Genomic DNA, 14,822 nt, shown 5'->3' on the forward strand with positions numbered 1-14,822 from the left:
CAGGACATTTTTACTAGGATTAAATGTCCGGAATGATTTTTAAAAAATTGTATTTGGCTAAGGTTTATGTAAACTTCAGACTTCAACTGTATATTCCTTTACTTTGATTGTGCCTATTGTTAAATATTACTGCACTGTTGGAGCTAGAAACACAAGCATTTCGCTACACCCGCAATAAGATCTGCTCAACATGTGGATGTGACAAATTTGATTTGAAAATGTATGCACTCACTAGTGTGAGTTGCTCTGGATAAGAGTGTTTGCTAAATGACTCAAATGTGTTCAAATGACTTTACAAACATATTTCATTTGTTTTATTTGATGACTTTATTATTTAATTCCAAGTCATCTCATCTCTATAGAGCTGCTGCTGTCTGACAAAATCTCTATTTTAGTAGTTCTTCAGAGTAAATAAGGCATAGTTTTATGACTGCTGAATACCAACTATCAATCACTTAGATAATGTATTTTCAGGTTGAGATACCTTGTGAAGCAACTTCTCTCCATCCCTCTGTCTCTCTTACGTAGCAGGCGTAAAAGAAACACACAGACCAGACAAGTAGGCACGCAATGGACTACGGTCATTGTAGTTAATTACCACATTTTCTGTGCTAAACTATGTAGAATATTGGCCTGTTGGAAAGGACAATTACATCGCACAGTTCAGGCTTGATCCGATTTATCTCTAGAGAACTGTGCAATGTTCACATTGAGCCCACAGAAAGAAAAAAAACTACATGGAAATCAAATAATTGAACCGACGTTGGTCAATGAGTTGTTTAAAAAACTGAAAATAACCAACACTTGTTAAACCCTCAGCACTACTGTTAGCTGAACATCTTTGCCCCTCCCCCTCTGAGGCATAAGCTACTGGATTTTTTTTGTTAATATATTTTTTTTATTTAACCTTTATTTAACTAGGCAAGTCAGTTAAAAACAAATTCTTAACAATGACGGCCTACCCCGGCCAAACGTGAACTACGTTGGGCCAATTGTGCGCAGCCCTATGGGACTCCCAATCACAGCCGGATGTGATGCAGCTTGATTTAAACCAGGTACTGCAGTGACACCTCTTGCACTGAGATGCAGTGTCTTAGACCCTCGGGAGCCCTGTAGTGTACTGACATTACAAGCATGAATCAGAAATTAGAGAGAGAGATTTTATAAGAATGGATTAACGTTTCAATGCTAGTTAAGGATACTATAGTTGTCACGCTTCACATTGGATTTATTAACTACAAAAAAGGCAAGCCGTGTTTTTATTTGAATTCTGGTGCAGGTCTGCACACAAGCTTGTTAGCTAGCTAGCTGTGGTTCAACGTTAAGACAACTCTCAGAAGTTCAAGCACATTCAAAGTTCCATCATAGAAGCCGCTCTTCCGAGCTATAATTCAGATAAGGCGTGTCATAACAAGATGTCCAGCGCTTCAAGCCAAGTCTTCTCTACTGCCTCCACACTTTCTCACCCTCTCCCCACCAGCAAAATGTCAGTCGCATCTCGCGCCCTACACTTGTCTGTCCAATCAATGCATGTAAACAACTATAGCTTGCCCTCTCCATAGCTAGCTTCTCTATCCGCACTGATTGGTGAAGTCATTTAATGTCGAGCTCAATGTAAAAATATATATATATATATATATATTTCAGAGGTTTAAAAAAAGGAACAATAAACCCTTACTTTTTGGGGGGTTCGAACGGCTTCAGAACTAATATTTTGAAAATAAGAAATAAGAAAATAATAATGGTTCTATTCAGAACAAAACGATTGCAAAATATTTTTCATTCCAACCCTGCCTTAAACTAAGAAACACACAAGGACATGCTTTGCCCAAACAACACTACTGCCACCTTCTGATTTGGAGTATTTTCATTAAACAAGGCTGAGTAGCTCACGACTTCAAGGTCTTTGCTGTGTGAACACAAAAGAAATTGACTGCCAACACTGATTCAGATGTGCTAAGTACTGTCAGCAGTACGTTTGACAATCATATCGGCGTGTCTGAGCTATTAAAGAAAGAAAAAGCGGTATAAAATGAGAGAGAACGAGAGCGATAGGTGCAATGGGAGAACGAACGAGGCAGCGAGAACGCCCAGGAAGCAACAGAAAAATGTGACTTGAAGAAGACACTGACAAGCGGAGAGAGGGAGAGAAGGGCAGAGGGCGAGGAAGGAGAAGGTGCAGTTGGACACCCTAAACTACAGTTGCCAGTGCATTTGCTCCAAACCCAAAATGTGAACCATGCATGCACTTCAGCATGAATTTACTGATTTGTCCTGGCTTTAGATACCAGGGCTTGATCATTTTGACAGAATACAAGAAATATAGTGTGCGCGTGCGTATGTGGGGGGATGATTATTTCCGTAAACACTTGTTAACTTGTAACAACTTGTGTAAATCACATTGTATTAACCATGTAAGAACATGCCTTCCATGATTTAACTGAGGAAAATTACAAGGCAATAATTTTGTGCGGAAACTTTGTGTCTACTTCGCCTAAGATTGTCCCTTTCCATGACCTGAGTGGGCACAGGGGAAAATGTGAAAGTGTGAAACAGTAACTAGTGTGAAGTAGCTAGTGTGAAAGTCACCGCGGTTATCAATTAGCTCTAGGCCGAGGCATAGGACTTACTTACCTCACAAATGGAGGTAACAGAACGAACAAGTAAAGTGGCAAGTCTATTCAATTAGAATCAAATCACACGACACCCTATCAACAGAGCATTAGGCCCACTCACAAAGTACACGGCCTACACTCCTTCAGTGAAAACTACCCTCCCGTGTCCACGGCAGAGGCACCCATCAGATTACGACGCCCACCACTGACAAAGACCCCTGTGTGTCTCAAATTGCACCCTATTCCCTATACAAAGGGAATAGGGTGCCATTTGGGACTCAGGCCCTCATTAGAGGCTTATGCCAAGAGCTACAATGGCAGAGCCGCGCAGAATTAGATCCCCTTGTTGCAGCATCTGTCCAATGAAGATAGGCCCCGGAGTAGCCGACGACCACATGGAGGCATTAAAAGCCTATTCGTCTTAAAACAGCCCTTGGCATCTGTAGCCCGGCCCAATAGCTGCACTGCTGCGCATAGCCTACATTCCATTCCAGACCGGCCATGGAGTCTCAAGGTTTGGAGTAGGTTACCTACCACACACACCATCACCACCAGGTGTCAATTCAGACGCATGGAAATTGGTGGAGGTGTGAGGAAATGGAGGTAAGGTGGTCTCGGTCGTTAGTCAGAGTGGGAAATGGGAGGTGTTTTAAATGGCATTTCTCACCTACAACGGACTTTCCTTTTTACACAGGGAAATTGCAAATGAGTTGAATGTGTTATGGGCAGGCAGTCTCTTTATTGTTAATCAGTGCCAACTTGGTCTACAAGGCTACACAGTGTCTAGATTAGGCTACTAAGATGAATATTGTTTTATCACTCAGAGATCATATTAAAAACACTTAATTTTCCTCTCCGCCCATGGAAAAATTAGTAGAATTACAGCAAACTTGCTTAAAAACTGCAATATTTTCTCTCCGCCCATGGAAAAATGAGTAGAATTACAGCAAACTTGCTTAAAAACTGCAATATTTTCTCTCCGCCCATGGAAAAATTAGTAGAATTACAGCAAACTTGCTTAAAAACTACAATATTTTCTCTCCGCCCATGGAAAAATTAGTAGAATTACAGCAAACTTGCTTAAAAACTGCAATATTTTCTCTATGCCCCATGGCAAAATGAGTAGAATTGAGCTCTTAACACTGCACATGTGGTGGGTATGCAGACTGGAAGCAACTCGAGCCCCCTCATGATAAATTCAGACTTGTTGTGTCCCCTACCCCAATCAAAGTTGCCCATCCCTGAAATAGATTTAGCCACGGGCAGATTTTTTTCTTAGGGGATGGTCGGGTGCAGGAACATATTTACAAATAATTTGTAGACTGCAAATTGACAGCAAGAACCCCAAACAGATATAATATTTGACTAAAACGTTTTAACCTTGGTAACATTTGCATACATCACGGGTCTCTATTATGCGTGGGAATACTTGGGAACAGATCACTTCTAATCACTTGGAGCTTATTTCCTGGTGTTTTTAAGTATTTTATATAATAAATGCAACAACAGGCGGGCCGCCAGTTGGGGAACCCTGCTGCCTGTAGGTTCAACTCAACCCTACCCATAAATGGTTTGCATGACAATAGCCAAACGTTTATGTAGTCCTATCTAAATTAATTACAATGTAACAACTAGATGAAAATTGTCACTTTGAACAATATTGATTTCAATGGGTGGTTGCAATTGATGCTATATGGGAGAAACATTTGGGAATGATAAAAATGCAGGCCATTCGATAAGCATCGAAAGGAAAACGCGTTCTCTTCGAAATATTGTCTTAAAATCCCTCAACACACACACTCAATTATAAATGGGCATTTACGAATCTGGGCCACGTAAAAGCCCACGCCGCCTTTAGCCTTGGATAACTCGACAATGGAGAGAGAGCTGAAGTCGTTATTACACACCCTCCCTCTCCAAACTTCATTGAGAGCTTTCTCCACATTATAAAGATAGGCCTATAATTATCGTTTACAAACGACTGCAAAGTAATCCCATAGGCTGCACAACTTTACTTCCGACATACCTTTTGTTCAATGAATTCCAGTAGATAGGCTCCATGTTGCTCACCGCCGTTCCCAGTAAATCCAGTAAGAATATCAGCACAAATCCCAGTTTACTCCCACTTCTCCGACACGCCATTGCAACTCCACAACCCCTATGATTTAACCCCATTTAAAAATAAATGGTATATTTTCTATGAGGATGTAGAAGGGGTGCTGTCCAAACAAAGGCTATGGCCGTGTAAGCTATAGGTGAGTCACTCAATGCGTGAGGAGGAAATATCGTGCCTTGGGCAACCGCATGGATATAAAACGAATAATAGAGAACACAACGTAGTAATTGACAACTACGGCAGAGAAAGTTGCTCTAGCTGTGTTCAATGGCTTGAGCACCACTCCCCTTCTTCCACAAAACAATAACTCCAGTTGAATCGATTTCTATCCGGATTTGATAGGCGCTCGAGGAGAGCTATTTTCTGTTGCGTGTTGGTGTTTCCTATAATTGTGTTTTCCAAACAATGTTCCCTTGTTCTCTGCGCCGATTCTCTTCGGTTTCTCTCCCATTCCTTTCTACTTCTTATTTTCTTTTGAGTTTTTTACTCCGATAAATAAATTGTAGTTTCAGAAGATTCGAGACATGAGCGCAAATGCTGTGTTTAAAAATAGAAGAGGCTTTTCCCCCGGTTTAGAACAGTAGCTCCATCAGAAGGACGTGTTGATGCTCGCTGGTCGGTGGATTTGTCATTGCACGGTTTGATCCACACTGCGCGTCCTTTCTCTTCTCTTCCAGTGAGTAAATCAATATCCTTTCCCAAACGATTTGTAAATGAGACTGGCAATTCGAACAAACGAACTCAGGTGGTGTTGACAAATCCAGCAATCAATTTATCACATAACACATCAAAACACTGGACTAGAACGAGAACTGAAGGCTAGAAGATCTCCAGCCTATTCAACTTCAGCCCTTACCAGACGAACAAGAGCAGAATAAAACTTTGAATAATACATCGAACTTTAACTCATCTTCGTATGTTATAGACTCGCCTGTCTGATGTGGCGAGTCATTTGGAATCTGGATGGCTTCCAATGGTTTCCATTCGATATGTCCCCCGTCTCACTAGTTCAAAATCCCACTCGTTTGACTTGCCTAACGCTCGGAGCACATTGACAGACTGACTGCTTGTTTGGGAAAGGGGAGGTGTATGTTCGAATGAAAAAAATCCCCATCTTCCGAATAGCAGGCAGGCGCACTAATGGATTGGAATTCTCTTTCAGCTTTTTTTTCTTCTGGTCGAGTCGGTTTTTAGCCCTCCCTCAATTTACATATAACCCCTCCTCCACCTGTGGGGTAAACTCAGGTTTAAACTCAATTCAACGGGCTTTATTGGCATGGGAAACATATGTTTACATTGACAAAGCAAATGAAATAAATAAAACAAAAAGTGAAATAATCAATCAAAAATGAACAGTAAACATTACACTCACATTTCAAAGGAATAGACATTTCAAATGTCATATTATGGCTATGTACAGTGTTATGATAGCTGTCGATATTTTCTGTCCTTTTCAAACACGCAAAAGCGACCCACCCTCTCCCTCCCTCTACTTCATCTGTTCGCAGACTCCAACAAACAGTCGCTCATTCACACTATCATGCATGACAAATGCTGCGATTTTTTTGGGGGTGAGAGAGTTTGTGAAAGGGCTCGAGCGCCCCCAGTGTGTATTTCTTCATGTTCACAAACGTGGTAGCCCACTTATGTGATTTTCTGAAAGAAAATGATAGGTCTCTACTCTCTCATTACTTACATATAATAACGTTTATTTGACAATGCTGAAACGTGTATAAAGACAGAATGAATGTCATTCTAATGATGACATACATCCCAAGGCCTATAGCCCTGGCTATTACCCAGACTCCCAACAAGATTTTTCTCTCTGTGCTTTGACATTGTTTGGGAAGTATAGTCTAAGCAATAACTTCCAATACCAACAGTTGAAAGAGCCGTTTGATTTGACGATGTGCAGGGCATCGCGGACGACAGGCCACACACTATTGCTTACAGTGGAGCAGCGCTCGCCAAGAGAACAGACGGGGCCAAATGCCATCTGACTGTCAAGTAGAGACCAAAACCTTGCCTGCACTTCCACCCTGTGGTTAGCCATGGAAGTGCAACGTCTTTACTGTGTATTTACATGGTTTGATATCTTTAAAAAAAACGTAACCCTTGATGTCCTGGTTCTGAAATGATTTCGTAATATATTTTCAGTGCAGATGAAACTAAGATGATAAAATAAGACAACATATTCAACTTATAATCAGGTTTATTGCTCTACACCGTGACATGAGTTTCATTCCCTATATGGGCACATTCCAGATGATGACAGGGCAGAGGCATCTGTGAGCTCAAATGGTAGGCCTAAGTAGAATGGTGAAGTTCCTATGTGCTGATCTAAGATCAGTGTTACGTTTTACCTCAAGACCGGGAAGAATGAGCTGATCCTAGATCTGTGCATTTTCAGTACCTGCACCCTGAGCAGCCGGGAGGTGTCTGTGCATCTGCGAGGTGTCACGTGTTGATGACATCAGTCTGGATGCCCACGTCTGTGTATACGGGCTCACGGCCCAGGCGACAGAGCTTCAAGGAGGGGCAGGGGAGGGGAGGGGCAGGAAGAAGGCTGCGACTCACATGGGCCTATTATGGATGGAGAGAGAGGAGCGAGAGAAAGAGATAGACAAGAAAAGAAAGAGGAAGGGGCTGCAGCTAGCTCACGTGGGCCTGTGATGAATGTGTGTGTGCGCCATAGTTTAGCAGTGTTCATTTATTCATGACCTCATTAAGTGTGCTGACCTTAAACTCTGTCTCGTCCTGCATCCTCTCCCCTGTGACTCTAGCCAGACCCTGTTCCAGCTGCCACTGCCTAACACCACACACAGAGACAGAGACACACAGCCAAAAAACATGAGAGGGAGTGCACAGACAGAGACAGATGCACAGAGAGAGAGAGAGAGAGAGAGAGATTGCCAAAAACATGATGCAGACACACTGCAAGGCATGACATACAAGGGCATGCCTCCCCCCCCCCCCCCCCCCAATGACACACAGTTACGCACACACACGGCATGAGAAACACACAATGCGCGAGGAGAAAGCGAGAAAGGGCATAGTAGGGGAGAACGGGGTAAGTTGTAAAACAAAAATCCAGACTAAATTGTAATCATACTTCTGCCTTTTTATTCTATTCCTCTTACACCGTTTCAGCTACTGTGGAAACGCCGTTCAAACCTGAAGATGTGTAGACTAGTCAGGACCAGTGTGGTTACATACAACTTTTTGATATCTTTTATACATTTTTTTGTCTTTAATGGGACTTCCTCAACATTATAAAGGGCCCCATTGTGATATCATGACTTCCAACATTCCATAAACTGTAAATGCAACCAATAATGCAACTTTTGACACAAATCAGCTACTTTGCCCACTTTGTGTTACGCTCGTGGTTTGAATGAGGAGACCAAGGTGCAGCGTGGTAGGCGAACGTCTTACGTTTATTAAAATGAACACCGAAAAACAACCAAATACCAAACTAACGTAAAGTTCTGCAGGCTACACAGCAACTATACAAAATCAAGATCCCACAAACCTAGGTGGGAAAAAAGGCTACCTAAGTATGATCCCCAATCAGAGACAAAGATAGACAGGTGCCTCTGATTGGGAACCATACCAGGCCAAACAAAGAAATAGGAAAACTAGATTGCCCACCCTTGTCACACCCCGATCTAACCAAAATAGAGAATTAAAAGGAGTCCCCCCCTAAGGTGCGGACTCTGGCCGCAAACCTGAACCTATAGGGGAGGGTCCGGGTGGGCATATACCCTCGGAGGCGTATCGGGCAGCAGGTGAGCGAGTGTTGGACAATGTTTTGGATCAGATGGCACGGCTGCACTACCTGATCGGAGTAACCCCTTTAGTTACGGCAAGCCTAAATAAGTGTCCGCCTGGAGTAGAAGGACTGTCCTACTCAGTTATCACCATCACAAGATGGATGTTCTGTGTGCAAGGAGTTAAAAATATTATTTGTATTTTAGTTCAGGAGAATTTGCTTAACAAGTCACATAATAATTTGCATGGACTCACTCTGTGTACAATAGTGTTTTTAACATGATTTTTGAATAACTACCTCATCTCTGTACCCCACACATAAGGTCCCTCAGTCAAGAAGAGATTTTCAAACACAGATTCAACCACAAAGACCAGGGAGATTTTCCAATGCCTCTCAAAGATGAGCAGCTATTGGTAGATGGGTAAAAATAAAAAAGCAGACATTGAATATCCCTTTAAGCATGGTGGAGTTATTAATTACACTATGGATGGTGTATCAATACACCCAGTCACTACCAAAGCTATAAGCGTTCTTCCTAACTCAGTTGACGGAGAGGAAGGAAACCTCTCAGGGATTTCACCGAGGCCAATGGTGACTCTAAAACAGTTACAGAGTTTAATGGCTGTGATAGGAGAAAACTGAGGATGGATCAACAACATTGTAGTTACTCCACAATACTAACCTAAATGACAGAGTGAAAATATTCCAAAACATGCATTCTGTTTGCAACAAGGCACTTTTAAGTAATACTGAAAAATGTGGCAAAGCAATTCACTTTTTTGTCCTGAATACAAAGTGTTATGTTGGGGCAAATCCAATACAACACTACCAATCTCCATATTTTCAAGCACAGTGTTGGCTGTGGAAAAAGTCAAGTGGTGTGAATACTTTCTGAAGTCACTGTAGCTAACAGCTCTCTCATGTCTCATCATTTGAGCAGCCATAATGGAGCCGTTGCTATGGATACTCCCACATGCAGAGAAGCACATGTGGCAGCACAGGCAAAAATAATGAGGCGGGTGAAGAGGGTGATTGAATTGAGAACAAGGAGGCAGCCAAGGCAACAGTGTACTCTTTCTCAGGATCGTGGCCCGTGCTCTAAACTCAACTGGCTAGTTTTCCTGTCTGTAAAGAGAAGGGCAGGCTGGACGTTGATCCCGCTGCTCTGATTGGATAGAGCGAAGCCTTCTCCGGTCACTCGCTTCATATATTTCACCGATCACTTCTCATCGCACATATTTCAGTTTTCACACGTAGCAACTGTCGTTTAGACCCTGGCCACAACTGCGGACCACAACCACACAACTGACCACAACCACACAACTACTAGCCTCTGCCGAGTCCCCAACAACTGCATGTTCTCATTTTCAGGGGAAATGCAAAAGGGTCTGTGCTATCCGGGATCCTTGGGAGGCCACTATCCAATTGAAGTTGCCATTTATCATGGTTAGGGGTTAAGGTTAGGTAAGGGTTATAGTTAAGGTTACCATAAGGGCTAGGGTAGGGACGTCCCAATGATCCCAGATAGCACAGCCTGTGATGCAACTTCCTCTTTTGGACAATAACAAGGCAACACTCTATTTTAACTCCTACTCCACGTTAGATTGGTTGAACAGTGTAGTAGAGGACCGTTTTTAAAATTCTCGTCAGGGCCAGTACGTAGGGGATCTTGGTTTCAAGCGTTCTTTTCAGTGATTACGGTGAGCCTAGAGAGTTCATTTATCAGATAGAACTACAGCTAGCTATCACTAGGTATACACATGCAACCCTGTTCTACGTAGTTCTTCACTACCACAAATATACTTGTAAAGAGTTCAAGCAAGTCCCATCAATTGTACTTTGTGTACAATGATCATCTAGTTTTACATTCAGCATCCCTCTGTCAAGGGAAATATAGTTTCTTTCCAACAAAGATATTTACATATATTTCAGGATGTATCCCTGGAATAACCAGAATTCATGTAAACATTACAGTTTTGAAAACAAAGCTTGTCCAAAAAGTGGTCTCTTGGCTCAACTTACCCCAGGTATGGAAGTTGAGCTGCGGGACAGGGTAAGTTAAGTTGAGCTGCGGGACAGGGTAAGTTAAGTTGAGCTGAGGGACAGGGTAAGTTAAGTTGAGCTGAGGGACAGGGTAAGTTAAGTTGAGCTGAGGGACAGGGTAAGTTAAGTTGAGCTGCGGGACAGGGTAAGTTAAGTTGAGCTGAGGGACAGGGTAAGTTAAGTTGAGCTGAGGGACAGGGTAAGTTAAGTTGAGCTGTGGGACAGGGTAAGTTAAGTTGAGCTGCGGGACAGGGTAAGTTAAGTTGAGCTGCGGTACAGGGTAAGTTAAGTTGAGCTGAGGGACAGGGTAAGTTAAGTTGAGCTGCGGTACAGGGTAAGTTAAGTTGAGCTGAGGGACAGGGTAAGTTAAGTTGAGCTGAGGGACAGGGTAAGTTAAGTTGAGCTGAGGGACAGGGTAAGTTAAGTTGAGCTGCGGGACAGGGTAAGTTAAGTTGAGCTGTGGGACAGGGTAAGTTAAGTTGAGCTGCGGGACAGGGTAAGTTAAGTTGAGCTGAGGGACAGGGTAAGTTAAGTTGAGCTGTGGGACAGGGTAAGTTAAGTTGAGCTGCGGGACAGGGTAAGTTAAGTTGAGCTGCGGTACAGGGTAAGTTAAGTTGAGCTGAGGGACAGGGTAAGTTAAGTTGAGCTGCGGTACAGGGTAAGTTAAGTTGAGCTGAGGGACAGGGTAAGTTAAGTTGAGCTGAGGGACAGGGTAAGTTAAGTTGAGCTGCGGGACAGGGTAAGTTAAGTTGAGCTGTGGGACAGGGTAAGTTAAGTTGAGCTGCGGGATAGGTTAAGTTGAGCTGCGGGACAGGGTAAGTTAAGTTGAGCTGTGGGACAGGGTAAGTTAAGTTGAGCTGTGGGACAGGATAAGTTAAGTTGAGCTGCGGGACAGGGTAAGTTAAGTTGAGCTGCGGGACAGGGTAAGTTAAGTTGAGCTGCGGGACAGGGTAAGTTAAGTTGAGCTGTGGGACAGGGTAAGTTAAGTTGAGCTGTGGGACAGGGTAAGTTAAGTTGAGCTGTGGGACAGGGTAAGTTGAGCTGTGGGACAGGGTAAGTTGAGCTGTGGGACAGGGTAAGTTAAGTTGAGCTGTGGGACAGGGTAAGTTGAGCTGAGGGACAGGGTAAGTTAAGTTGAGCTGCGGGACAGGGTAAGTTAAGTTGAGCTGCGGGACAGGGTAAGTTAAGTTGAGCTGTGGGACAGGGTAAGTTAAGTTGAGCTGCGGGATAGGTTAAGTTGAGCTGCGGGACAGGGTAAGTTAAGTTGAGCTGTGGGACAGGGTAAGTTAAGTTGAGCTGTGGGACAGGATAAGTTAAGTTGAGCTGCGGGACAGGGTAAGTTAAGTTGAGCTGCGGGACAGGGTAAGTTAAGTTGAGCTGCGGGACAGGGTAAGTTAAGTTGAGCTGTGGGACAGGGTAAGTTAAGTTGAGCTGTGGGACAGGGTAAGTTAAGTTGAGCTGTGGGACAGGGTAAGTTGAGCTGTGGGACAGGGTAAGTTGAGCTGTGGGACAGGGTAAGTTAAGTTGAGCTGTGGGACAGGGTAAGTTGAGCTGAGGGACAGGGTAAGTTAAGTTGAGCTGTGGGACAGGGTAAGTTGAGCTGCGGGACAGGGTAAGTTAGGTTGAGCTGCGGGACAGGGTAAGTTAAGTTGAGCTGCGGGACAGGGTAAGTTAAGTTGAGCTGCGGGACAGGATAAGTTAAGTTGAGCTGAGGGACAGGGTAAGTTAAGTTGAGCTGAGGGACAGGGTAAGTTAAGTTGAGCTGTGGGACAGGGTAAGTTAAGTTGAGCTGTGGGACAGGGTAAGTTAAGTTGAGCTGCGGGACAGGGTAAGTTAAGTTGAGCTGAGGGACAGGGTAAGTTAAGTTGAGCTGTGGGACAGGGTAAGTTAAGTTGAGCTGTGGGACAGGGTCGGTTAAGCCGCCTACACATTTCTGTGCTAAATGAAATATAACCACTACCTTTTTAAAATCATGTCAATCTTTATTTCCCAAACATAATCGCTTTTGGTCTTTTAATCATTACCTAAAACACTTAGTATTTTTTTTGTTGCACTTTTAACATAGGCCAGGCCATGCGTTACCTCAAATCGCAGCAATAATTCCTTGCATTATGCCTGGGAAGAAAACACTTACATTTTCTCAACTTGCCATTGGCTCAACCATTGGGTCAACTTACCCCAAGGTAAACAGTTTGACTATATTAGCCCACACAGCTACAGGGATGCACTTTCATGCTAGGTTTAGCACCTCATATAGAATCTTATAGAGACCAATCTTAAAATGATTCACAGTACTTTGGTTTAGAGTCAAGAATCATGAAACCATTAAACAAATTCATTTGACTGGGTGAAAATCTGTTTTCTGGACCTAACTTGCTTACCACTTTTTTTTGTGGTTTCTTCCTTCACAGACTCCATGAAATGACCTCTTCCTAAATATTTGGCCAAACTATACATTTTGTGAACGATTTCTTTAAAGCAAGGGTGGCTCAACTTACCCCTTTGGCTCAAATGACCCATTCTCCTCAATACTCTCCCTTTACACTATACAGAATGACAGAGAAGTATTCATATAGGCAGGTATACAGGAGGGAGAGGAATGCAGAGCAGAGAGATCGTGATAAAAGACGAGACATTTCTGAGCGTCTGGGTGTGCTGTGCATATATGCGTGTGTGCATGTGGAGACATTCTTGCCTGTTTTGCATTTGAGAGAATTCCATGCTGTCTGTCCTGGGGAGTCTGTTGGTCATTCTGTGCCTCTGGCTCCCTAACACACCTCTTCATGTCCTCCTGAGAGCGAGAGAGAGAGAGAGAGAGAGAGAGAGAGAATGCAGAAGTCGTACTTCAACTATTTGCACATTTTTACAACAATGTACACAACCAATAATATAACATTTGAAATGTCTCTATTCTTTTTAAACTTTTGCGAGTGTAGTGTTTACTGTTTATTTCTGATTATTTCACTTTTATTTATGATCTATTCCACTTGCTTTGGCAGTGTAAACATGTTTTCCATGCCAATAAAGCCCTGAATTGAGAGCGAGGAGGGGTGAAGTGCGAGTGGAATCAGACAGGGGTCTGTACAAGCTGTGGAACACACACACACACACACACACATTTAGATCTGTCCCACCAGCCCATATCCTTCCCGCGTGTTTCCTCCTCCATCACCTCTCTCTGTATCTCAGCCCATATCCTTCCCGCGTGTTTCCTCCTCCACCACCTCTCTCGGTATCTCAGCCCACATCCTTCCCGCGTGTTTCCTCCTCCACCACCTCTCTCTGTATCTCAGCCCATATCCTTCCCGCGTGTTTCCTCCTCCACCACCTCTCTCGGTATCTCAGCCCATATCCTTCCCGCGTGTTTCCTCCTCCATCACCTCTCTCGGTATCTCAGCCCATATCCTTCCCACGTGTTTCCTCCTCCACCACCTCTCTCGGTATCTCAGCCCATATCCTTCCCGCGTGTTTCCTCCTCCATCACCTCTCTCTGTATCTCAGCCCATATCCTTCCCGCGTGTTTCCTCCTCCACCACCTCTCTCGGTATCTCAGCCCACATCCTTCCCGCGTGTTTCCTCCTCCATCACCTCTCTCTGTATCTCAGCCCATATCCTTCCCGCGTGTTTCCTCCTCCATCACCTCTCTCTGTATCTCAGCCCATATCCTTCCCGTGTGTTTCCTCCTCCACCACCTCTCTCGGTATCTCAGCCCATATCCTTCCCGCGTGTTTCCTCCTCCATCACCTCTCTCTGTATCTCAGCCCATATCCTTCCCACGTGTTTCCTCCTCCACCACCTCTCTCGGTATCTCAGCCCATATCCTTCCCACGTGTTTCCTCCTCCATCACCTCTCTCTGTATCTCCACCCATATCCTTCCCGCGTGTTTCCTCCTCCATCACCTCTCTCTGTTTCTCAGCCCATATCCTTCCCACGTGTTTCCTCCTCCACCACCTCTCTCGGTATCTCAGCCCATATCCTTCCCGCGTGTTTCCTCCTCCATCACCTCTCTCTGTATCTCAGCCCATATCCTTCCCGCGTGTTTCCTCCTCCATCACCTCTCTCTGTATCTCAGCCCATATCCTTCCCACGTGTTTCCTCCTCCACCACCTCTCTCTGTATCTCAGCCCATATCCTTCCCGCGTGTTTCCTCCTCCATCACCTCTCTCTGTATCTCAGCCCATATCCTTCCCACGTGTTTCCTCCTCCACCACCTTTCTCTGTATCTCAGCCCATATCCTTCCCGCGTGTTTCCTCCTCCATCACCTCTCTCTGTAT

General features: G+C 44.1%; 1 protein-coding gene across 1 annotated transcript in view; it reads right to left on the minus strand.

The window, feature by feature from the left end:
- Window positions 1-5,790, minus strand: part of LOC139378930 (ephrin-B3b) — a 105,116-nt gene extending 99,326 nt beyond the window's left edge. The window contains exon 1 of the mRNA XM_071121551.1: window positions 4,642-5,790. Coding sequence (XP_070977652.1) covers window positions 4,642-4,790 — 149 coding nt within the window. The 5' untranslated portion in view covers window positions 4,791-5,790. The remainder of the gene's footprint in view (window positions 1-4,641) is intronic.
- Between the last annotated feature and the right edge of the window lie 9,032 nt (window positions 5,791-14,822).

This window comes from Oncorhynchus clarkii, chromosome 21 (genome assembly GCF_045791955.1).
Source record: "Oncorhynchus clarkii lewisi isolate Uvic-CL-2024 chromosome 21, UVic_Ocla_1.0, whole genome shotgun sequence".
NCBI lineage: Eukaryota > Metazoa > Chordata > Actinopteri > Salmoniformes > Salmonidae > Oncorhynchus > Oncorhynchus clarkii.